We start from the raw sequence: 26,920 nt of genomic DNA on the forward strand, positions 1-26,920 counted from the left end.
CAAGCAGATATAAGAAAGTTGAGTGTCTGTGGGTGTCCTCAAGGTGGTGTACTATCCCCACTTTTATGTAATATAGCCGCTGATGTTTTGATAAGGAAACTTAATGGTCTTGGATTGGATGCCCGGTTTGCCGACGATTGTCATATATTAATAAATGGTATAAGCATTAACACTCTCTTTGATTTAATGCAGCAAACTCTGCGATCTGTTAAGCAATAGTGTTGTCAGGTTGGATTATCTGTATCTGTGTCTGTGGATCAATACATTAATAGTGCTTTTCATTCATCGTAGGACAATCACAGGAGCTCGTCCATTACAGCTCTTTGGTTCAGAGGTCGATCAGCATGGTTTTATGCTTGGGAGATCAGTTACAACGAATTTATTGGCCTTCACATCCCAGTGCATAACTAGTATGAAGCTAAAACACAAATGGATGTTATCTATATCGATCTAAAAACTACTTTTGACAAAAAAAAATAAAATACTTCTTTGCAAATTATCTCGCCTTGGATTATCATCGCAACTCGTATCTTGGTTGGACTCATATCTTTCCAATAGGAAATTACGCGTGAAAATAGACCACATCACATCATCCGAGTTTTCTAGTAAATCAGGTGTCCCACAAGGTAGGACCCTTGTTATTCGTATTATTCTTCAACAATGTGGCGTTGCTTTCAGGAGCTGGATGTAAATTAATCTACGCAGATGATTTAAAACTGTATCTGTATGTTCGTAGTGTATATAATTGCCGGCGACTACAATGTCTGCTTACATTGTTCACCGTTTGGTGCAGGAAAAACTACTTCAAACTCAGTGTAGCTAAGTGCCAAGTCATCACATTTCATCGGATTTCATCTCCAGTCATATTTAACTATAACATTGATGGTACAATTATCTCTAGAGTTGATCGAGTGTGTGATCGTGGTGTACAGTTGGATGCTAAACTGACGTTCGATGTTTATCGTTCACAAATCGTTTCGAAAGCAACACGTCAATTGGGTTTCATCGTTAAGATTGAAAAGGACTTTAAAGGCTTTGTATTGCTCACTCGTCCGCCCAATTCTCGAAAACGTGTCGGTAATCCGTATCAAGTATCGTGGAACCTTAGAATTCAACGAGTGCAGAAACGATTCGTTCGTATGGCATTACGAAATTTACCGTGGAGAGATCAAGTAAACTTGCCACCATATTCAGATAGATGCCAATTGCTGGGAATCGACTCGTTACAGCGACGTCGAAAAGCTCAACAGGCGTTGATAATTGCTAAGTGCATCAACGGAGAGATTGATGCTCCTGAACTGCTTTATGACCTTAATTTTCGAATGCCGAATAGATCACTGCGTAACACGAACCTGCTTCAGAACAGAATTCATAGGACTGTATTCGGATACAACGAGCCAATTACTGCATGCATAAGAACATTCACTGCAGTAGAAGAGTTGTTTGAGTTTGGAGACCCTTCCCGCCGCTTCGTTGAAAAATTCAAGCGATCTGCATTAATTTGACTATAGATAATTTGATATAATTTAATTTGTTATAAGTTGTTTGTATTAGCTTTTAAGTAGTTGTATAGTTATGTAATTTTTGTGATTGTTTTTAAAAGATAGTGGTTTTTATGCCTATCTGAGAAAGACATACATTTTTCAACTCAGATGGGATTTTTCTACTCTGTTAGTCCATTGAGACATTAGTCCGAAGGACTTTGTTTAGTAAATAAAAAAAAGTGTTGAAACAACTTACTGTCCCACACAGGTTCTACATTGAACAATCCATTGGAAATTGGGCCAACACTCCATGTCTCGTCCAATGATTTTTAGGGGTTTAACAGCAGTTTTGAACCAATCTGAAAGCATCCGAACTTTCTTAGTTGTCAGAAACAGCTCAATGAAAGCTCATAGGATAATTTGGATACTTCTGTTGGATTTGTATTATGTTTTAGAATAAGTAATCTATTTTGTGTTACTTGCAAAATTGTTGGCAAAGTCTCAAGGTAACATCGGGAAAGTTTTCAATGAAATTATTAAAAATTCTTGGGATCCTTCATGTTTTTAAGTTTGCTAATGAAAGTAATGCCATCTTGAGACAATACTTGTGTTATGCTCATATTTGTGTGAGATTAGGACTCACAAAATAGGAAAAGTTGGGTTCACAAAATAGGAAAAGCTGTCGACTTTTATCTTATCCACCGTTTACAGGGAGTATTCGATTTCCTTCTTTGAGAGCTGAAACTGGTTTGGTTTGTTAAGTTAATGTCTATGTTTAATTTTCTTCTAAAGGTTCCTAAACTTTTCCATAGTAGGAAAACAAGAACGTTGATGTAAATGAGAGAGTTTTTTGTTTGAGCTTTTGTAACTGATAGACTCCTAATCTTAATAATATAATGATATAAATAATGTATGGCTGTATCGATATTTCCCAAAACAATTTCAGAGTTTACATTATTTTCGATGTGAGATCTTTAAACTAGACTAGGTGGTATATTACTAATTGAATTAATCATTGCGTAATTCGAAATCCTGAATGTTATTGGTAGATGATCTGAATCAAAGTCAGTTCACTACAAATGTTACATTGATCTGCTAGAATCAGATCAATTGTAGAAGGATTTCTCATGGAAAATAAATTGGTTGGGCTATTGGAAATCAAACTGGTTAAAAAACCGCTGAAAGTTTATCATGGAGAACTCGTACAAAATGCTTTGAAATTGCAGGCATAGATTGTTGCTGGTTTTCCAGAGTGGCAAGAGTCCATTTTAGAAAATGTTGTTAAATATTAATTTACTTTTCGTATTGATATATTTTCAACCATATGTATACCAAAAAATCTACGCGATTCTGTGTGGAATACAATCGGTACTTCAGCATTTGTGGTAAACGAATTTATTTTTCAGTTTTTTTTTGCAATGACTGATCGGAAACATATGTATTGGAGAAGCCAAATGAATGAAAAACTAACAGAGAAGATGATTTATCGGGAAGAGATACGCTCAGAGACAGGGTCTGTCCAGAGTCCGCCATGTAATTTTTTTTAACATGCAATAAAACACAAACGGTTCATCCGATTTCAAAATTTATTTTTACCTTTTTTTATATATATAAAAAATAGGTATAGAATTCGCTCAAACTTTCGAAAAATTTTCCGAGGCCCGGAGGGCCGAATGACATATACCAATCGATTCAGCTCGACGAACTGAGCAAATGTCTGTGTGTGTGTCTGTATGTGTGTTGTCAACTAAGAGGTCGAGATCTCAGAGATGGCTGGGCCGATTTTGATCAAACTAGTTGCAAATGAAAGGTCTCCCCGTCACCCAAAACGCTATTGAATGGTTTTGAGATCGGATGTTTACTTTTTGAGTTATACGAAGTTTTATGTCAAAATTTTCAGTTTTTTGACAGTATCTGTCACAATTGACCTTGAAAACAGAATATGTTTTCAGACTTAGATTCCGCACGATAATACCTATCCAACAAGCCATAGATTGTTAAAAACCGTCCATTTTTAACGGAGATATAGAAATTTTTGTGTAAACGACTTTTCCCCCTATTCCAGCAGTAGGAATTTTGAGCGCTGTATGACAAAGAAATGCTTGGGAGCAACGGAAAACACGATTTTTTATTCTGTTACATACAATTGTTTCTAAGTACCAAAAAGACTGTGTACAGCATTCTTTTCCATGACATTTTGCCTCGGACCGATTTCAGCACGGCTCGTTTTTGGCAACATAATCGTTCGAATATGACATATATAAACCAGATGATGGCAGATTTTTTTTAATTATATTGTTTTAAACTACTTACAGCAATAAATGCTGGAAGAACATAACATCCATATACCATTCGAATCAGTTCGTCGAGATCAGCAAATGCGTGTTTGACAAATAATTTCACTCAATTTTCTCGGAAAATTTCTTTTCTACAAATTCAGATTCATACGAAAAGTCGTATGCTCCCAAACAAAGTTCCTGAATTATGTTTGGTTCCGACCTCTGGTTCCGGAACTACAGGATGATATATGAAACGAAATCAAAATTGTGTAGCTCATTCTACTCGTAGATGGCTGAACCGATCTAAGATTCAAATGAATTCTAAGAATCATCTAAGATTCAAATGAAAAGTTTCAAGATTTTATAAAACATTTTGCTCTTCAGCCAGATCCAACATCCGGTTTCGGGGATACAAGGTGATTGGTATAAAAATGTCTATTCCACATAAATTAATCAGGTTTAAATTAACTTTTTGTCGATTCAGAAGGCACCTAAAAATTTAATTCGTGCTATGATTTCTCAAAGATGTCTTCACTGATTTTCAAATATTTTGAAACAAATGTAAACTATACAGCTATTCAGGTGAATTTATCTGACTTCGGCCATACCGATTTTAGAATTCCGGTTCCAGTATAAAATCGTTTCTCAAAGCTCAATCGTTTTCTCAAAAAAGCCTAATCAAATATCAGAAACAAAAATTAAAATTAAAATAAACTTATATACAAATTTAATTAATTTTATACATACATACAAAAATTAATTAATTTCATCCAATTATGACTTCCGGTTCTCGAATTACATGATGATGAATTTTTAAAATTCAAACCGATATAGAAGATGGGATTGAGCTTCAAAGTTGGACTCAAAACTGTTGTAATTTATTCGTCATATGGCCATACGAATCGGTTTGGGTTATGCTGGTTCCTGAATACCGGCTCTGGAAGTATCTTAAATTACCGTAAACTCTAAAGTGGAACTTACATATCATGGCATGTTTAATCGATTATCACACTTCTAGATTCAAATTCGATCCGATTTGCAGTTTCGACATTACAGAGTAATGAGTGATTAAAATCTCAAATTGTCGCTTAAAACAACGGTCATTAAAATAATGTCATGAAAACTTAAACACCGAAGAATATTCATGCAAAAAACACATGCAGATTGGTAAAAAAAAGGTATCATCTCACTGCTAGGTGGATTAAACACGTTTTTCATATTAAAGTACAATCCTTTCGGCTAATATTGAAATATAATTTCATTCAAATGGCTGCCTCGGCTGGCCTTGCAGTACGCCATACGGTTGGTCCATTTTTTTAGTACTTTTTCGATTGTGTGCAGCTTTATTTCAGCTATGGCTGCACGAATGTTGTCCTTCAAGGCTTGAATTGTCTCTGGCTTGTCCACAGCCCCCAAAGAGAATAGTCTAACGGCGTCAAATCACAGCTCCGAGGCGGCCAAACGACATCCGAATTTCGACTGATAATTCGATCTTCGAAGACTGTGCGCAGAAGATCGATCGTAGCGTTGGCTGTGTGGCACGGAGCGCCGTCTTGTTTAAACCAAATGGTGTCCAAGTCTTCCTCTTCAAGTAACGGGAAGAACCAATCCCTAATCATGGCGCGGTAGCGCTCGCCATTGACCGTGACGGCGGCTCCTGCCTCATTTTCGAAGAAAAATGTCCCAATGATGCCGCCAGACCAAAATCCGCACCAAACCGTCACTCTCTGAGGATGCATCGGCTTCTCCATGATAACGTTCGAGTTATCCGTCCCCCAAATGCGACAATTTTGCTTATTAACATACCCGCCAAGGTGAAAATGTGCCTCTTCCGAGAATAATGATTTTTTGGCAAAAATCGGCGTCTTCTTCAAGCTGATTACAATCCCAGTTGGTGAAGCGATAACGCATCGGATGGTCTCGTAACTTCAACTCCTGAACTAATTGAACTGTCATACCAAGGTCTTTATGCAAAATTCGTCTCAGCGATGTCTCCGAAATGTTCAATTATTGAGATCGACGCTTCACTGATGTTCCTGGCGTCACACACACACACACACACACACACACACACACACACACACACACACACACACACAGCGATATTCTCGGTTGTGTGCACTGTTTTTGGCTTATCACGCGTTGGATTGTCAATAATAGTGCCAGTTTCTCTCAATCTTTTCAAAAGAAAACGCACATACGGAGCTGGCAGCGCCTCTTTCCTTCCCATTTTTATTCGTAATTTTCGCACAATTACCATGATTTTCGAAGTAAAACTGCACTATTTTCACGCGTTACTCAAGCGTATACACAACCATATTCGTTCAGCCGAAGGATAAAACTAACTTTCTGTCAAATCAGATGTAACATTAAGGTTACCAATGTCGAAATAACCGCTAGTTCAGAAAAAAATGGTGTATGCGGAGCGAAAATTGAAGGATATTCTATTGTTTGTCACCAAATGTGTCAAGGATCTATAGTCAGCGCGGTTCATCGTTCTTCCTGGAGTGAATGAATCCTTTCTGTAAAAGCAAAGTCTTGGCATTACATTACTTTTGTGGAATTTGGCTTCTTTCTTTTCTTAAGGGAATGCAGACTGAAGTTGGTTCTGTGAAATCTCTAAATCCTTTCGGGGGTTCGAGGTTTTATTAACTGTGCATTTTGGCAACTGACGATTGCTCAGCATCGGGGATGCCGAACGATTTCTTTCTTTATGTTTTGTGCTCCCACCTCACTCACTTCACAATTTCCTTCCATGTTCCTTTTATTCTCTCTTCGCATTAGGAAAAAACCAATAGCCTAAACTGGTTGAAATCGGTTTAACCAACTCCAAGAAAATTGAACAAAATAAAGGGTGTTTTGTCGGCTACGTCACTTATACAAGAACTAGAACCTGATCTTCGAACTTGATTTTTGAACTAACAGTATCTTTTAAATGAGTCTAAGTTTGTTGAAATCGGTTTAGCCATCTACAAAAAAAGATTGAGCGGAGAGAAAAATCTGTGAAAGGTGCACACTGCACAGACCATTTAGATATAGCACTAGGCACGAGGCTCCGAGCATAAGTCGGTTTTCCAATAATTTGGTTTACTTTCTATATATAAAGACAAACATATGGACGCGAAGTAATTCACATTTTGATTTGTAGATAATAAATAAGTTCTCCATGGATACCATCATTACCACTGAACTTCAAGGACTAACGGGCCCATCAATAAATAGTTACGAACAGTTCACCGGATCACCGAATCATATCAAAACACGATTTAAAATGTGTTACTATTCACTATACTAATTAAATCAATTAAAAAATGCAAAACAAGCCACATAGCCTTCATCCGTCATAATTTTGAACGCGTATGTCTAAGTAATTTGTTGATGGATTTATATAATGTAACTGCCAATCGCTTTGGAAACATTTACCTTAAACATTTGTTGCAACGTCGTTCCAATATTTGAATAGTATATCGTTCAACATCGGTATAGAAGGCTTTGCGTTCTGCATGAAAAAATGCCGCACTGTATGAACATTTTTAACCAGAACGGTCGATTTTCCAACTGATTCCAAACCAATTTTCTCAAACTTTGATTTGAACGAAAAGTCTTACGGTTTCATATGGAATTCCTGAATTTGGCATGGACCCGGAACTACAGGATTTTTTGATTTGTAGATTTTGGGTCATAATAAGCATTTCTATTTCTATTCATTGAACAGATTTTTTATGAGTTCCACAGTAATATTTGTGGTTCTATGAGTAATATGAGAAAGGCATCTTTACACCACTAAGTGGATTGAAATGGGTTCTTGCTGTATCTTGAATGATGTGCATAAATTGCACCCAAAGAATCTGTTAATTTATACGTGCTTTTCGGTTAGAGTCCATGGAACTAACATCAATCCCCCGTCGTCTACGGAAATCAACTGGTCACATGTCTATATTGTTAACAACTTACCCATTGGGGTGAGCTTTGCGGAAATCGAAAAAAGACTTCCAACACCAAGAGAATTCTTTAATTGCTCTAAGAATGTCTTCTAGATTTATTCTAATGAAAAATTTGGTTTAATCTTTTGAAACTTTGTGTTAGTTTATGCGCGAATATAATGTGAGTTTATAAACGAATGATGTTGTATAGTAAACAGTATACCTTTTTTTAATTGAAATCAGCGTGCCGGAGCTACTGATTCTTAATGACTGCAACATTGACAAAGCTGGAGAGCCAGATGACTTACGCCGAAAATGCTGTACCGTTAGAGAACTGGATTTAGCCCAGAATAAACTGGAGAATTGGGATGAGGCAAGAAATGATAGAATGTATGTTTAAAATATTTTCTTCATTATTCCATTTTATTGTAGGTTTTCCGAATCCTTTCACATATGCCACGTGTTGAATTCGTCAACTTAAGCCTCAATCGATTGAATAGTCCTATTGAAAATCCTCATCCCTGCAAAATGGATCGACTTCGTAGTTTGGTTTTGAATAATACGAAGCTGGAATGGTATGGTGTAGATATTCTTTTGCAGCTTCTGCCGGTGCTCGAGGAGCTTCACTTGAGCCTTAACGAATACACACATGTACTGATCGACACTATCGTCGAAGACCAGGAGAGAAATAATGGAACTGTTAACACGGAAAGTTATGATCCATTCGCCCAAAAACGATCAGATCCCGAGAACTCATTATATAAATGGACTGAAGCTCATCTCGGTGTGAAGAAGCTTCACTTAACAGGTAACCATATCAGCAAATGGAACGAAATTTGTCGGGTAGGACGATTATTTCCCAATTTGGAATCTTTGGTACTAGCTGATTGCCCAATTGAGTAAGTTTTAATGAAACAGTGTTCTCCTAAAAATAATGATTGCATTCAGGGATTTTGGTACCTCATAGGTACCGCTTTGACATTAGTAGTCCAATATAATCTGCTAATGCACTGATAAGCCGTAAACAAAATTAGTCAAGTGCACTTTAGCAAAAACCGGTATTCATGAGGTACCGAAACCCCTGAATGACTACAATCTCGTAGTGGCCAGTATGCCATCAATGCTTTACGTTTGCTTAGCGAATTATGTTTATATGCGAAATGGCATTAGCACTTCAACATAATCTGATAATGCACTAATAAGCTGAAGTAAATGCACTAATAAGCGAAACATAAAGAAATTATTCTTCTAATCATAATGTAAATTTCAGATCACTTCAGTCGTCAGATACTACGGGAGATTTGCCAACTACAACGTCGTTGCAGCCGATGAACGATGGAAGTCACAAACATTTCAGGTTTGCCATTTCATGTTACATTCTTTGGTGCCCATATTCATGATACGGTGTTGTCTATTGTAAATTCAGGTTGAGCATTTTCACAAAAAATAACTGTGCTAACGTGAAATCCGATTTTTCAAAGGAAATATAGATAAATATTTAAGAAGCTCGGGGTGGAACTAGTATACAGCAGTATGAGTTAACAAAATATCCAATTGGAAGTTTTAAAGAAAATTAGGCATAAATTTTTGAATTTCATCCGGATTCGACATCCGGTTGCGTAGTTACAGGGTGAAGATTGCTAAAATATTTATACCGTCACTTGAAGCGGCGAGTAAATCACGTGAAATAATTTCTAAGCCTGCCTCAAAACTATTCCAATCCATAGTCATTGTCAGTAGACGGCCAAACAAATTAATTTCGGTTTTTCTGATTCCCGGTTTTTGATGACCGACAGATTGTGACTATAGACTCAAAAATGAATCCCAGTCATTTTTCTCCAACCATCTTCGATTATACTGGTTCCTGGATTCCGGTTTCGGAAGTACCTGCAATAGTGAAACTCACTTTGTTTTTTCAGAGAACTGTTTCACTCTGTAGGTTATACTAGGTCATGGACAAACCTTTTTGTTTGTTTGTTTTGAATAAAAAAAAATATTTTGCGAAAATCCACACATTCAGATATTATGAGAAATATGAGAAAGTTTCAGTTTAAAATTTATAATAGAGAGAAAGGGCGAAAAAACTAGTTTTCTTCCTAATCAGAACGAATGTTTATTTAAGATTGGGTACGAAAAATAGACGGCAATAGACACTCAAGGAAATCTCGCGTCATTCTCCAACCGAAGAATCAAAAAGAAATTCGATTTGTAGGGCAAAGGCTTGATAAGTGTTTACCTGCGGTATTGGATGGCAGTCTGAGACTAAAAGTTTAACCATGGCAGACGTGTACTATCAGATTATATATTTAGTTATTTTTTACCGGAAAGTCTGCTGAGTTGTGTTTCATTACATTCTCAGCATTTCAGTTGTCAGAACGATTTCTCCGGATTGGAAAAGATTGCGAATTAATAACTGTTTCTGACAACTTGTGTCGCCAATATTCGTTTTTCGCTGTTTTCATTGTACCGGTCATATTTTTAGTCGGCATTTCCGTTGGGTTATGGAGAAAAATTCTACATTGGATATGTTTTCTTTTGACATATGTGGACAAAACTGTGTATTGTTCTTAGGTGATTTTCTAAAAAAAAATATATAGGACAAAGACAAGAACAACTGACAGTTTTATACAATCAATTAGTTTTCGTTTATATTTCTACATTAATTTTATTATCTGGAAATAAACATTCAATAGTTTAGATTTGGAAATTACCTCATTTGATTTTTATTAACATTTAACAATTAACTCAACTTATCATTTGGAATTGCACTTCAAAGCATCATAAACTGCATTGGGGTTTGCTTGAACAAACAATAATTGAGAAAAACTTGAAAATACATACAAAGATAAACACATTTTCAAATATTGCGTTAGAGGACTTGATCAAAAATATTGTTATTTACCAAAATTATTGACCGTGCTCAACACTTGTCCAAAAGCAATTTTTGAAACATTTATGGTTTCGATTTTACATCTTGTGTGCGAGAAAAAGCAAAGGCATTTGAAATCAAACAGTTTATTTGAGATTAAACAGTTTATTTACGACTTACAGTCTTCAGGATTGATCATTAGTGTTTAGTGTACGTCTGTTTTTTCTGGAGTATTAAAAGTGCACTCGGCGTTTTTTACAATGAGTGAAATTGTTCAACAAAAAAGTTCCATTGAATTTTGTGTGCGAAATCAAATTTCTGGTCCCTAAACAATCAGAATATTGCAAAAAGCCTTCGGTGATAACAATTTTTTGTCCGCAGTTGTTTATTTTTGACAAAATATTATCAAAATCAAAAATATTTATTTATCGGTAAATCGATTTTAAATATTTTATATTCAATTTTTTCAGTGCAGGACTCGATAAGGATTTTTTTTTTTCAGTATTTTCATTAGACAATTTGTCTGATTTTATGAAAACCTCTAGGGCAACACTTTTTTAAACGATTTGTCATTTTTCTAAAAAAAAACCTGACTTTATGACAAAGTCCATGTAAGTTTCATTCAAATCTGAAAGAGTGTTGCCAACTGTGAATACGGAATTCGTCTAATATCAAAAATGTTTGGTTTCCAGTTTCATATTGGTTTTATCAGAATTATTCAAAATTATTTAACTTTTACTCTTTAGGTTAGCCATCAGAATTGTAAATCTTAATTTCTACCCGTACGAACAGGTTTGAGCGTTTGTATAATATTTTCACTTATGATCTTCCAAATTTAGCAGTTTGTTAGTTGTTTATTTTAGCCCGGTTTTAACCTATCGGTCATTCACCGGGGGAAAAATTAGCAGTTTGTTCCAGTATGCACACTCGACAAATTAGTCCATTTTGAAATGTACAATATTGAAGTAATGCTTTCGAATCACGTTTAATGTGGCAAATCCATCAAAAAATCACCATCTAACTATCTATCAGTTTTGTCATCCACTCGCTAGTCAAACTGTCTCCCTCGCTTACAATCAGGCGTTGACTGAGTAAAAAAAGTTAGGAAGCATATATTTATAAATTCTGTTTCGTACGATTAAAATGGTCGAGAGGATGACATCATTATAGCTAGCTGTGATTGGCTCGTGATTTAAAATATTTAAAAGACGTTGCCTCAAATGAGGCCCGGGTTGGTGGTTCAATGCATAGGGCGCTGGTCTTACAAGTCAGTTGTCGTATGTTCGAGCCCCGACCTGGAAGGATTCTTAGTGTCAGTAGGATCCAAAGTACTAGCCTTGTAATGATTCAGTACACTAAGAATCGGCTGCGAAGTCTGTTGAAACAGAAAGGCCAAATTCCACAAAAGGAATTTAATGCCAGGACTTTGCTTTGCCTCAAATGACAGAACAAGGTTTCGCGACTAGCTTTTCATTGTTTAATTGACACCCGACCCCGTATAGTGAAAAGTAAGTCATTTTTAATAATATGATAATATAATTTCCTCATATTGAATGAGGCGTTTATATGGCGCGTATATGCTAATTCGGCATGAAACAAAAAATTACGGTGACGGCATACATTTTGGACAGGACTGTAAAGCTGACTGGAACCCTTTCCTTTGTAAAGAAATACGGTTTGAACGTTTGAAGCGAAGTTCATTTAACGGCTGAGTTTTTCCCACGACTGACAATTACTTTTATATCATCTGGTTTCTAATGACAACCGTTGCTATTGTACAAGTTGTTGACTAATAATAACAACTGCCTGCTTTGTTATTTTCAACACGCCCTCTTAGTTTTTATTTTTGTTTCTCTTCTAAGCCTAGTTAGTTCCTTAATACTACAAACGTTGGAGCAGGTAACGACTATGTAAGAATGTCTGCTTGCTGTTTCTGAGTTGTAGTATATATTAATTTGATTTTTCCATCAGAGACTGCATTTCGAATGAAATGATACTTCACGTCGATGTGTTTCATTCGCTTTGTATCTTCTCGTTCAGCTAATGCAATGTCTCCTTGGTTGTCTTCATCAATTGGAACGGGAAGCAGCCGAACGCTTTGACGAAGATCGGTCATTAAACCGGTCAACCATATAGTTTCACTTACACAAGAACTCATGGCAACCTGTTCACCTTCAGTTGATGGCATCGCTACGGTAGATTGTTTTTTTTTATGTGGAACACATCTTTATTAGGGGTGCAAATCAGAAACTCAAGAGAAACTACACGTAGAAATGTGGTCAGGTTTTAAACACTTACAGCTCAGTCTGTTTTGTATCAATTATTAATATTATTTCATCATTTGATAGGAAATATTTCTACGTATTGATTTGAATGTTCATAGCCATGTATTTTAAATTGTATATCATTGAAATGTTGATTAATAGCTAGCAGTGTCCTATTTTGTCTGCAAAAAATCTCCAGCATACCGGATTTCCCTGCCATAGTCGACGGTTTTGAAGGAGTAAGCGATGTATAAAAGAGAGAGCATCGCTCTGATTGGTCAATCGATGCAAAAGCGAAGCTGTTGGAAGCACGCGAATCTATAAATAGAAGCGAAATTAAAGCTAACGTTTCAGTCCTATTCCTAGCATGCTAGAGGTAGGTTGTTGCTAGACAGCAAGACAAAAACGTGCCATAAAACGATTTGAAGTTGAAGCTTCAAATGCCAGTTGTTAGCGTAAAACCGTGTCGCTCGCTGTGCGTATTACATTTCTCTTCATGCTCTCTCGTAAATGTGTAAAATGACTCTCACTGTGGCCGAGTGGCCAAGAAAGTTTTGATATTTTCGGTTACAAGTTTGACTACATTACATAAAATCCAATAAAGCTACCGCTTGTTTGGCAGCCTTGATGAGCCGATTTTATTTCTCTCCCATGTTTCGTTACGTTACCAGGGAACTAAAATGGCGCCGACATAGAAATCGACTTACCTCCACAAAAATAACTTATACTTCATTTTCATCGCGACAACATGTATGTTTTTATGCACTTATCGCATTTAAACTAAATTATCTAGACATTGTCAGGATAGATTTTTGATCCATGCTTTTGAAGGCGAGATATTCAATGAACAAGTTGAAAGTTGTCGTTTTCAGCTATGCAACTCTTCCTTCAGAAAAAAGACTTTCCCGACCGCTAAAGTCAAACAATCATTCTGAAATTTTCACAGAATAATCTAAACTAAATTTCTAAGAGATTGTCAGTTGGGTTTTTTTTATATTCGTCACCGTTTCTGAGAAAATCAGATTTGAAGCGTGAAAATAGCCCTTTGAAACGCCCTAAAACACACTGGCCTCAGCCCCCATGAGAAATTGATAACTACCTCTGGATAAATTTTGAGTGCTTAAAATTAATTTCTAATTTATATTAGATGAACTCGATTGATAATGAGAAATAGTTTATCGCTTCAACCGAAATCGTAGAATGGTAGAGAAACTTAACGCTAAAAAACTGCTTGCATAAAAAATTTGAAGACAAGCTTGGCGAAGAGAAGCTTAATTATCGATATCGCAAGTATGTACAAAAACATAATTGCATATATTTGGGATAATGGTGTAATTTCGTCGGTCATAAAACAAATGCAAATCAAGACAAATGATGTTCGGTGTTGGTTCGGATTGATTGAACTTTTTGATTGTAGATTATTAGAAATTTTGGTTGCCTTGTTCCACATCAACGGCTCGAACAACCCCATGGGGCTGATCCTTGTAGTTTTTTTTGAAGACCAGGCAACAGTGTTTCCTTGAACTTTCAGCAAAAATCCAGAAACACAGTTTCGATCAGATTCGTCACTTGCATAGTCTGCATCCACATAGGCAGCTAATGTTGGTTCTGACAGATTTCGTCTGTAGATCAATTCCATTTCCTTTGTTGCTTGAAGGTGCTTACAGGGGCAAACGTCTCCTCGTAGTCTATATGTTGCTTTTGTGTCCCTTGGCGACCAGCCTTGCTTTATAGCGAAAAGGTTTCCCATCAGCATCTGTCTTTATATTGAACACCCATTCACACTGTAGGTGTTGTATTTTAGTAGGACATTTCACTACAGTCCAAGTACGGTTCATCCGCATTGCTTCCAATTCATGGTAGATTGCTTTTCTCCATTCTGATTCATTTAGGTGACCGTCAACATCAGAGTAACATACGGTTCAGCAGTTGAAGTCGACATATAACCGTGTCCGTATTTCGACCGGAGAAGGATCCTGTCGAAGAGCTAAGCATCCTACTTCCAACGGAGGTGATAATCCGGCGATCCGCGTAAAAACAAAAAATATTCTCAGTATTGCTGAGAATATTTTTTCTACGTGCTCTGGGAGATTCACGAAATCGCCTATTGTGTATCGTGCAGTTTGTTGTGATCTTTTTCTTATTGTTCGATATTGTTGGATCATCAAAAAGTCTCTTTGACTGGTAAACGCGAAATAACGTAAAAGGCGCCAGTAAATGAAATTTTGTTTGGAACACATCGTGAAGAAACTCCTTTGAAATAGTATATAAAGTTGAAATAAGATCGTTGCTTTGTTTCTTTCATTGATTGTTTGGAATTCACTTTCTAGTGTAAATTCGTATTTAAACATGGCAGAAGCTCAACGTACAGTGACAGGGTTACAAGAACATGATTTAGAGACTTATTTTTATGATATAAGAGTTCATCTCAATGAAGATGAACTTGATTTCGAACTAGAAATTAGGGAAGTGTTATTTGGACAGGATGATACAATGTCTAGAAAACGCCGTTCTTTGCGAGAAAGGCTTGAGCAAGAGAAAGAAGAAGATTCACTAAATGCCAGAATTCTAAAACGAGCACCGAGTGAAGAAATGAAAGCGTGCGAGAGTAAGCTAGCACATATTGAAGGAATCATTAAACAAGCACCAAAAGAATTACCACCTAGATGCCAGTCATTATTACTGCATTTGGGAAACCGAACTAAATTATTGAAAAACTATGTAGCTTTAGAAGAGATAGGCGCCCTAAACAAAATGCGGGAACGTTTGATATTTTACTTGAATATATATTTCTATGGAAAGTCCGCAACAAGCCAGCTGCATGATTCTGAAATACTAAATTTGCACGAACTATTCGTTGAGCCAGGGAATATTCCTCGAAAGTCTCTTTCTCTCCCCGAATTTCCTTCGGGAATTATTTCAACAACAGTTTGGGAACCAATATTACCATCTCATCAAAACAGTTCCTTGAAAAATGATCAGGGAATGATAATTGAGTTATTAGGACTTAGGTTAGGACTGCTCGGTGTAGACAAATCCGACATAACTGACATAAAAAAGCCATTGAAAAACTAGAACAGGACATGTATGCCTTGAGAAATCTCAAGCAAACGCAGACTTCCTCCGAATTACGAGATCCCTCCAATTCGTTTTCACCATATTGCCCTGAGATCACCAGTAATTTACTACCGTGTACCACATACACAAGAACCATCCGTAAAGACTACAATACGGTTACTTCTATATCCACTTCCGTTATCAACATTTCATCGTACAACTCAGTTAGCCGAACATTAACTACATTAACTTCTTTTAATTCGCTCCCACGTATAGCTTCAACTGTTGATCGCTATCTATTGAATGTAACTACATCACGGTATCCAACATCCACATATAATCAACCCATTTATACTTCACGAACAATAACTTCTTCATGCGATCGTCCAGTCGCTTGTTGAGTTGGTCTCATCTGGTCAATGAGCTGCGTAAAACATTTGCTCACCCTGAACTCGATTCCCTTGTACGCACTCGAGTCTATCAACGTAGGCAGCAGCGGAACGAAACCTTCCAAGAGTACTATTATGATATGGAAAGTATGTTTCGATCAATGATAGTACCCATGAGCGAGGCTGAAAAGTAAGATATCTTACAGCGAAACATGAGGATGGACTACAAAAAGTCATGTTGTGGAAGCCAATAAGTCACCTTACAGAACTGTTAGAGGCAGGTCATGTGATTGATGCGTCGAAGCTGTTTGGTATTGAAAAATCCACCAACGTGGTTTCGGAAACCAGGAATGGTAAATCCGAAAACAAAATCAGCAATGCAAGTAAACCCCCTATCAAACAATTAGATCAGAATAACAATTCTTATAAACCAAAAAAATAGTAATTACTCAAAGAAAGATATCTAGTTGAAGGAGTCCAAAGTTGCCTCGGGACACCATCAAAGTAAGTCATTACTAGTCGGTGAGGAAAAAAACGGCTGCAGGTCCCGGGTTGGCGGTTCTATGCATAGGATGCTGGTCTTACAAGCCAGTTGTATGTTCGAGCCCCGACCTGGAAGGATTCTTAGTGTCAGTAGCCATGCAATGATTCTGTACACTAAGAATCGGCTGCGAAGTCTGTTGAAACAGAAAGGCCAAATTCCACCAAAGGAATGTTATGCCAAGACTTTGCTTTTTTAGGTGATCGAAAATCGCCGACTGCCACAGCCAGCGGCGTGAGCAAGTTACCGTTGAATTCCCCACTTCCAAAGTATTGGGAACCCGTTAAAGAACATGACTTTGAACACGAATATCCTGAATACTTACCATATCTCTTTCCAATCTAAATGACAATAGACCATATGCTAGTATTAAAATATACGGTCAGCTTGCGAAAGGTCTCCTCGACTCGGGTAGCCAGCTCACCCTGATTAGGGAAAGAATGCACGCTAGGTTCAACACTGTGAAATTAAAACCCCTATATCATCCAGTTACTGTACGCTCAGCCGGCGGATCGGAACTCAACGTTTTAGGACAATTATTTATCCCTTTTAATTTTCAGGGACAGATCAAAATAATGCCAACTTTGGTGATAAAAGGGCTCATCGTGGATTGCATTCTTGGAATGGATTTCTGGGTAAAATTTGAATTTGGCCAACCATATCCGAGTATGCATATGCATATGTGAAGAAGACGGACTTCGCCAGAGAAGCGAAGAAATTATGCTCACAGTAAACGAAACCGATAGGTTAGAATCAGTAAAGCAAATGTTCTTGGTCGCTAATACAGAGAAGTTAACGACGACCCCCTTAGTAACTCATCACATTGAGATTGCTGACCACTGGAAAGGAAAACCTCCAGTGCGCCAATACCCCTTCACACTTTCTCCCAAGGTACAGGAAAAAGTGGGAAAGGAATTAGAACGAATGTTGCGAGTCGGAATAATCGAACGAGCTCATTCGGATTGATCATCAAACATCGTACCGGTAATCAAACCTACAGGCAAGGTCCGTCTCTGCTTAGACACTCGTAAAATCAACGAGCAAACCATACGTGACGCCTACCCTTTGCCCCATCCCTGACGAATTCTGGGACAAATACCCCGCGCCCAATATTTAAGTACGATTGATTTATCGGAGGCGTTCCTTCAAATTCCTTTGGGTCAAACTTCTCGAAGATATACAGCCTTCAGCGTCCAGAGCAATGTTCCAATTCACTAGGCTCCCGTTTGGATTAGTTAATAGTCCTGCCACCCTATCCCGACTTATGGATCAGGTCTTGGGGCATGGTGAATTGGAACCGAACGTCTTTGTATACTTGGATGATATCGTCGTAGTTTCGGAGACGTTCGAGAAGCACTTAAGGTTACTCCGCAAGATTGAGAGGCGTCTACCAGAGGCCAACCTGTCCATCAACCTAGAGAAATCCAAGTTCGGTGTTAGTGAATTTGCTTTCCTGGGATACCTGCTTTCTACTGAAGGTCTTCGCGCAAATCCCGATAAGATTTAAGCTATCGTGGAATACGAGAGACCAACAACGGTAACCAAATTACGTCGGTTCCTGGAAATGGCTAATTATTATCGCCGATTTATTGATGACTTTAGAGGAACAACTTCCGCCTTGTCGGATTTACTTAAGACCAAGACTAAGACCATAGCCTGGAAAGACTTCGCTGAGGAAGCGTTTAATAACATAAAAGAGAAATTAATTTCTGCTCCTATCTTGGCATGTCCGGATTTTTTTTTCAAGAATTCTTGGTTCAAACCGATGCCAGCGATGTCGCTGTGGCTGGCGTTTTAACTCAAATTCAAGATGGACACGAAAGAGTTATTGCCTACTTTTCACACAAATTGACAACTCCGCAAAGAAACTATCATGCGTGTGAGAAGGAAGCTTTCGTCGCCCTATTAGCCATCGAGGCATTCCGAGGTTATATAGAAGGCTCGCATTTCACACTGATGACTAACTCATCCGCGTTAACCCATAAAATGTCTTCTAAATGGAAAAACCGCATCAAAATGTAGTCGATGGTGTCTTTCTCTGCAGCAACATAACATGACTGTCGTACATCGTAGGGGAAAGATGATATACTACCCGACGCGTTGTCAAGGTCCGTCTCCGCAGCTGCAGTCAGTGATGCATGCGCCTGGTATGAAGGTTGGGTGGAAAAGTTACAGGAAAGCCCTGAAAACTGTAGATTTTCAAGTTAAAGAGGGAAATCTTTACAAATATGTATTAGTACCAGACTCGCCCCACGATTCTCGATATGATTGGAAATTCGTCCCCGATCCCGATAAACGACCAGAGATATCATGATGAATCTATGCATTTAGGAATTGATAAAACACTCACCCGTATCCGGCAGCGTTTCTATTGGCCTCGCATGACCGTCAAAGGAAACTAAAGCGCAGTTATGACACCCCCGATGTGCGAACAACGCATAACGACCCATCCATGGCAAATTATTGCACTGGACTTCATCGGTCTTCTACCGAAAAGTCGAAAACAAAACCAGTACATACTTTCGGTAGTTATTTGTTAAGTAAATGAATTATGCTAGTACCATTTCAGAAAATCGATAGTGTAGCTTTATGCACAACGTTGAGGGATCAATGGTTTTTCCGTAACTCCATCCCAGAGATAATAATTACGGATAATGCCACTTGCTTTCTCTCAAAAGAATTAAAAAATCTCCTGCTTTGACATTCGGCATTGGCTCAATTCCCGTTACCACTCACAGGCTAATCCCGTTGAACGAGTGAACAGAACGGATAACGCAACAATAAGATCGTATGTGAAGAATGGTCAAATACTGAGGGATAGTAAACTATCCGAAATAGAAACAATTTTGAATTTATCAATACATACTGCAACCCTACTTACCCCTCACTTCACGACCCATGGGTACGAAATGTATTGGAAAGGGACCGAACATCAGACGATTATTAACGATGAAAATAAATCGCCTAATGAACGTCCCACCAGAAGGAATTATTTAATGAAATTTCGGATCTTGTTCAGCGCAATTTAGCAAAAGCCCACAGGGAGGGACAGAAACGATGCAATCTAAGACACCGAACACACGGTAACGTTTTCCAGATTGAACAATTGGTATTAGAAAGTTATAATGCAAAATACGGACCACAGTATTTGCCAGCCCGAATCGAAAATAAGAAAGGTTCTTCTTCGTATGAGCTGGAAGACCTCGACGGAAAGCCACTGGGAGTGTGGCCTGCCCTTCATCTGAAACCTGGGTGATCCAGCCTTAACTCAATTTGTTTCCAACGATACTACTGGAATAGATCTCGAAAAAAAAACTCAAATGTATAAATATTCGTCTTTTCGCGATCCGATAAAAGCTGTTGGATTATGATCAGTCTTAAATATAGTAACTTTTATTCCGCAACCCAACTCGAAACCTAAAATAGAGACAAACATTGTTATCAGCACAAAAAAAAAGAAAAACATCCCTTTTCAGCAAACACATGACCCTCGAGGCAATAATCGAAGTCCGAAATGGTAGAACATCCTTTCCCTGTGAAGTAAACAGTGAATTTACTCGCAATTATACCACAGCCATCTTATCTTTGTTTTGACAGCCACTGTCAGGTTCGCTGTATGCGCACGGTTGGCCCACCTCTAATATTAATTTAACGAAGAATAGCGCTTCACATCTTCAATTCCAAGACCATTATATAAAATTGAATCAATGATCATTGAACGTGATTCCTTTGATTCTTTATTAAAGTAACCGTCAAGGCTGTAGATGAATTAGATAAAAGTTCTACATCGTGTCAATTGCGGAAGATAAGAAAACATTGATCTTCCCAAGGAAGCAGGTATAGAAAGTTTAGTACGTTGGTGATATATTTGGCCCTAACGTCTCCTTAAAGTCGTAAACAAAGACTTCAAGGATAATTAGGTTAACATAGGTATAGTTTTTTGAAAAAGTTAAATGAATGAAAGAGAAACGAAGGTATGTTTAAGGGTACCCGCGTGAATGCAGAAAGTTTGACAGTAGAAATAATTAGATTAGAGTAGTTTTGGATATTTCCGCGTGAATGCAGATAGATTGTCAGGGGTTTAGATTAGACTGTCCATAAATATTAGGGTAAATTCAAGAAGTTATGGAAGTCAAAATTATCAGGAAAGTTAGGAAGTTTTTCCTAAGCTTTTGGTGGTAACGAAAATAAATATATTGACTGTTTCACTGGTGTCCTAAAGGATGTGTTTCAAATAGAACCTTTTAACGATAACCTGTTCCAGACTATTGCTCCGATGTACTCGAGTGGTTTGAGAGAGATCATTGGCGGATTGTACGATGTATCGAGAAAAATTGCCAATTCTGAACAGATTTCAGCATTTTTTTTCCTGACAGGAGGACCGTTGATAAACCGGTCACAATTTCGGCAGTACCGCACACAAAATATTCTTGTTTTTTTTGCCTAAATTAATTTGAATTGAATTAGAATTTTGTTAGTCAGTTAGTTGTTTGTCAATTATAGATTATTATAGAATTAGAATATTGCCCGTTAGAAAAGAAACCCTAGAATCCCACTCCTCACATCCCAGCAACGAACGTGGGTGCGCATTTCACCGTTTCTTCATCGCAACACCACTGTATCCGATAGAGCGAGAGGGACAGGAAAAAGAGGGATAGATTGACAAGAAAAGTATCGGAGAATTGGAAAGGGAATTCGGCCGTAAACTGCTGAGGCGTTCGGACGCGGTTCGATACAAAAAAGGCAAAACGTGGAAATTTCAGCTATTTTATTTCCCACGTGCGGTGTTAAGTTCGAAAGAGATCCAGCAAGCCAACGCAGAGGAGGACGACGACCGTATTGTTGGTTCAGCAGGTGAAGTCGACATATATTCGTATTTCGACCGGAGAAGGATCCTGTCGAAGAGCTAAGCATCCTACTTCTAACGGAGTGACCATTCAACTGCGAGTGGTACTGGTGGCCGGTGAGCCCTTCGGAATATCGCTATCTCGCAGGTATGAGATTATTATAACCCTCTCGTTCTTCGTGTGCATCCAGCTGCATGAGCTCCATCGGTTCCGGTTCGGCCGCATCGAATCCCTATCCCCAATTCCCAATCGATTTGTGAACCCCTTAATAAATTAGTAAAATGAAGATATTTGCTTGTTATTTTCCTACTATTGAGCCCTCAAGTCTGTTCTGTGTGCCGTTCTGAATTGTGAGCCGTATTAGTTGCGTGATAAGTAACGGTTGTGAGTCCTCTAGAGCACAGACCCTGAGAAAAGAACCACTAGCTAGCCAGCCACTACAAGTTTCATTTTGATCCATTACCCTCAGCTCATTTTTCCTTTCAGAAACTGGCGATATTTCCTCAGGAATTACTATTCGACTATCAACATTGTCGTTCGACGATTTGAATGGAAAAACTGCTTCGATGCATCGGACATCACGAGCCAGAAACATTTTTCGTGATTCTCGATTCCAGAGTCGTTATCCGGTTAGCGCATATCTAAGCATAACACATTACTGTCCCGTTGAATTAGGCTTATTCCGTTTTTGCTTCGGTATCAAAGAAAAAGCTTCACATCCAAACACTTTCAGCTTGCTCACAGCCGGTTTATTTGTATGCCACCTTTCTGCCGGCGTTTGATGACCTTTTATTGCTTCAGTTGGACTTCTATTGGTAATATGCACAGCATTCAATATTGCTTCTCTCCAGAGATATTTTGGTGCGTTTAACTCTTTTCAACAAAAGTATGATTAAAACGTTCCGCCACGCATTCTGCTGCGGGGTATATCCTACCGTTGATTCTATTTTAATGCCATTTCTCTGATAAAAAGTCAACTGTTCCTTTGAAAAATACTCACTGCCATGATCGCAGCGCAGATTTGCTATTTTCGTACCAAATTTGGCTGTCACCATTGCTTCATATGCTTTAAAATAATCGGATACCTGATCTTTTATTCCTAGCAAATAAACGACTCCAAAGTGTGCATAGTCGTCTATAAATGAAAGGAAATATCGATGTCCATCAAATGTAGGAGGAGTTATTTGTCCACACACGTCCGTATGTACACGTTCTAGTGGTCTTCGCGTTAGCGGTTTTGTGTTGTTAAACGGCTGTATAACCATGCTGGCATCAATGCATGCATCACAAAATTTACCATCATCGTTGACATCGTTCAATCCATTTACCGTCTTCGATTTTTTAAATTTCAATTAACTTTTATAATTGAGATGTCCATACCATTTATGCCAAGTCTGTAGATCCGCATCGCAATCAGCTGCCAAAACTTTTCCATTGAAAACATTTTTCATTCGCAAATAGAACAAATTGCCCTTCAAACTGGCAATTCCGATGGTTTCGCCATCCTTTATAAAAGTTGCCCGATCTGGCTTAAACTTCATCTGTATTCTCGCTTTCGGCAGTCTTGCCAAAGATAGTAGGTTGTATTTTAACTTTTTTACATATAGCACATGCCCGAATGAGAACGTATATTGGTTTCCTTTGACACATACCTTGCCTTTTACGGTTCCTTCCTTGATTGCTGTAAGTGTCTTGCCATCTTTTGCACTGTCTATATTCAACGGCTTATTTCGTTCGTGGATTTCTTGAAAGTACTGTTCATTGTTAACCATTTGACTGCTCGCACCTGAATCTAGAACCCATAAGATTTCTTGATTACTATATGGTTTTACCGTGCCGGAAACTAGTGCAATCTCATTATCGATTGGATCTTTTGCTATCTGAGCTAGACCAGATCGAATTTTTGCTTTGGGACAACCTCTCCACAAAGATAATATTCTCTCAGAAACTTCGATTGGTTACTGTTTCGCTTTTTGAATTTTGTTACCAGCACCATTCCATCTGATCCGTTAGTAGGAGTCGAATTGCATTCCCTTCCACAACGCTTTTGTTCCTCTGCTAGAAGACGCTTGACGGTTTCAACGAGGGGGATGACAGTATTGAAACAATCTCGATTTCGTATAAAAAGTTAGTCTTGAGACGAAAATTTACTTGATTGAAATGCAAAAACAACAAAATTCCTGTAAATGAACATTATTCTTCATTAATGTTAACAAGAGATTACGTATCCCTATGCATCTCTATGTAGATGGCACACATCTTCATCAAGAGAAAAGATTGACAGGTCTGCAAAAAATTATCAAATTGTCACATTTTTTCACTGATTTATATCAATTTCAAAATCCGCCAGCCAAATTCTGACAGGCTAATATGGTTATAAATGTTTGGTCCGACCTCTCGATGACGGAATGATTAAAAACAAGGACGGTTTCCACAGAAATACAGAACCGACCAAATCTCGATCGAGTGTATCTTGGAATTTCCAAAAGCTCTGGTCAAAGCAAAAGTTCACACTGATAGATTTGTAATCTTCTAAATAACTATATAACATTCAGTGAACTATGAGGTTTACTGCATTCAGTAATAAACCCCGTTCGGCAGTTCATAGTATAAATCGCCGATCTTATATTAATGGTCAGTCCAAGATATAAACTACAGTGTTTTAAATTTTTATGTAACGCAATGTTTCTTAAATTCCGGTAAATATTGAATCTCACAGGCTTCATACATTCTTTACAAATATGCAATTAGTTTGTTTCTGTTGTGTATTAACGTCGTGTTCAATATTAACTTACATAGAAGCAATCCTATTTAGATATGATATCCTATTTAGTATACTTATGCATGAAAGCGACCATCATCAAATATTAGTAATATGTGATATTACCAAATACTTGTATATCTCACCAATGAAGATTAGTTTATATGGTTAATTCCTACAAAATACTGTGATAAAAATCAACTGTTATTAAATTAAGGTTTTAACCTACAATTTATTATTCCAATTCAGGTACAAGATATTTTTGAACATGAAATTTCCTCGTCAGTTGTCATTAACGATATTAATGTACGTGTTGTAATAGCAGTAACCATGCAACGGTGCGTTGAGAAATTATTCATGAAAATCCATGAAAAATGTAGATAAATTGTTGATAGACCGAAGGTGCCTTGAAAAGCACAGCTTACTTCTTATAAGTCTAATTGTATGAGGAAAAATGAAGCATTTGAGGTTCAAGTAATGTAAAGTGGAATAAATCTCTTATTAGCAATCATAAAATAAATTACTGTCATTCCCCTCGGGTTTCAATCATTATTTGCTCGTTGTCCAAATTTTCCATCGCCGTGGTAACCACATCGTAACTAGGTGGCAACGAAATAAACAACTGACTCACCATGTCGAGCTCGGTTATTGTAGCACCTGCATTTTTCAATTGTCGTCCAAGTTTATCAAACCGACGAAAATGATCCGCTAGTGACGTTCCTTCAACCATTCGGGGGATGGTCATTGAACGTTGGATGTACGTTTGAGCAGCAAATCCCGTGTTCTCTAGCGACCTCCACATTTCTCTCGCGGTTTGCTTATCGCGAACATAATCCAGATGACTATCCACTTCCTGGGATTCCAGTTTAGCTTCTTCATCCGTGGGTCATCGGTGGGTCTTCCGTAATCGCTTCTTTTACTCCTTAAGCCGAAATTTGAGACTCTACTCGAAAGTACCACGTTTCGTAACCTTCACCAGCAAACTGGATGATCCCTGCTTTCTTTGTTCTGGACATCCTGAATCTGTTACAGCTTCACGAAACGTAACTTTTTATCACTTTACTCGTAGGTATGGCGCGACTGGACCCATAACCTGTAAAGAAATACGGTTGAACGTTAAGAGCAAAGTTTATTTAACGACTGAGTTTTCCCAAGACTGACAATTACTTTTATATCATTTGGTTACTAATGACAACCGTTGCTATTGTACGAGTTGTTGACTAAAAAGAACAACTGCCTGCTTTGTTATTTTCAACATCTTAACCAAAATGTAATATAAGGAGATAAATCGAAAAAAATAGGAATTAAGTTTATTTTCGATTTTGGCATTTTCTACTTTTTTTTCGATTTTCAAATTATTCGCATCGAAAAGCTGAGTTATTTTTACATAGGAATATGAATAATGTAAAATTCTTGCACTTAATTTTATGATCGAATGCATGCAACGTGTGCATTCTACAACTCACGTGTGACAAGTTATTACTTTTCTAATATTTTCGAACGCAACTTGGCTGGTTACATACCATAATAGGATAAGAATAATAAAAAATTACGAATAAATTTTGTCATATGTTTCTCCGTTTATTTGTAGGAATTTAGTGTTATTAAATTTAAGCAATGCCAACATCAATTCCTGGGACGATATTGATCGGTTATCAAAATTTCCAGCTTTAAAAAATTTACGTGTTCAGGTGGGTGCTGTTTAAAACATTATACTATCTGAATCCAAACCCATTGTCTAATTTTTATAACAATAATTTTAGTGCTGGCCTTTATGGGAAATGTGTGATTCAACTGAGCATGAACGGCGGCAGTTATTGGTCGCACGTTTGCCGAATATCGAAATCCTCAATGGTGGAGATGTCATTGGTCCCGTGGAACGTGAAGATGCAGAGCGTTCTTTCATTCGCTACTATCTAGATAAACCAGAAAGTGACCGTCCAGAAAGGTTTCCATATAAGTTTATGCTTCTTATGGATATACAGGTTTCATGAAATATTTCTTATTATAGATATTTTGAACTAACTGCTGTGCATGGAAAGTTGGATCCACTTGTAAATATTGATCTCAGACCCGAACGAAAAGTCAAAATCACATTCACGTATGGGGATTCTAGTGAGGAGAGAACAGTTGACGTTTATAGGTATGTATACTATGTTTATTGTTCAACATGCATATTTCGAATATACTTAATCGAATAGTTACCGTGTTTAAGACTTAGAATTGATTCGCGTAATGTTATCTGAAAGAGGTATAATATATAACGTATAATTATTTCCTTTCGATGGGTAATTTAAGATCTTATCATCTTATTCATCTTATTAGTAGAGTCGCCATATTATTTTGGAGATTACTCGACTTTTAATAAATGAATTATGATAAGATCGGATACAATATCTTTGCTTCGGGTCTAGTTTAATTTACTTTAGATATAATTAAAAAACTTTTTTTAGCTCTCGCTTCTAGTTTTTCACTTTAGCGTACGCTTACGTTTGGTTTCACTTTT

General features: G+C 37.6%; 1 protein-coding gene across 1 annotated transcript in view; it reads left to right on the top strand.

Moving 5' to 3' along the window:
• The window catches only part of LOC131439577 (tubulin-specific chaperone cofactor E-like protein), a 66,403-nt gene that overhangs the window by 30,198 nt on the left and 9,285 nt on the right, over positions 1–26,920 (top strand). Inside the window, exons 3-8 of the mRNA XM_058610751.1 lie at positions 7,930–8,059; positions 8,119–8,585; positions 8,957–9,043; positions 26,006–26,105; positions 26,178–26,362; positions 26,426–26,557. Of these exons, the coding sequence (XP_058466734.1) occupies positions 7,930–8,059; positions 8,119–8,585; positions 8,957–9,043; positions 26,006–26,105; positions 26,178–26,362; positions 26,426–26,557 (1,101 nt within the window). The remainder of the gene's footprint in view (positions 1–7,929; positions 8,060–8,118; positions 8,586–8,956; positions 9,044–26,005; positions 26,106–26,177; positions 26,363–26,425; positions 26,558–26,920) is intronic.

This window comes from Malaya genurostris, chromosome 3 (assembly GCF_030247185.1).
Source record: "Malaya genurostris strain Urasoe2022 chromosome 3, Malgen_1.1, whole genome shotgun sequence".
NCBI lineage: Eukaryota > Metazoa > Arthropoda > Insecta > Diptera > Culicidae > Malaya > Malaya genurostris.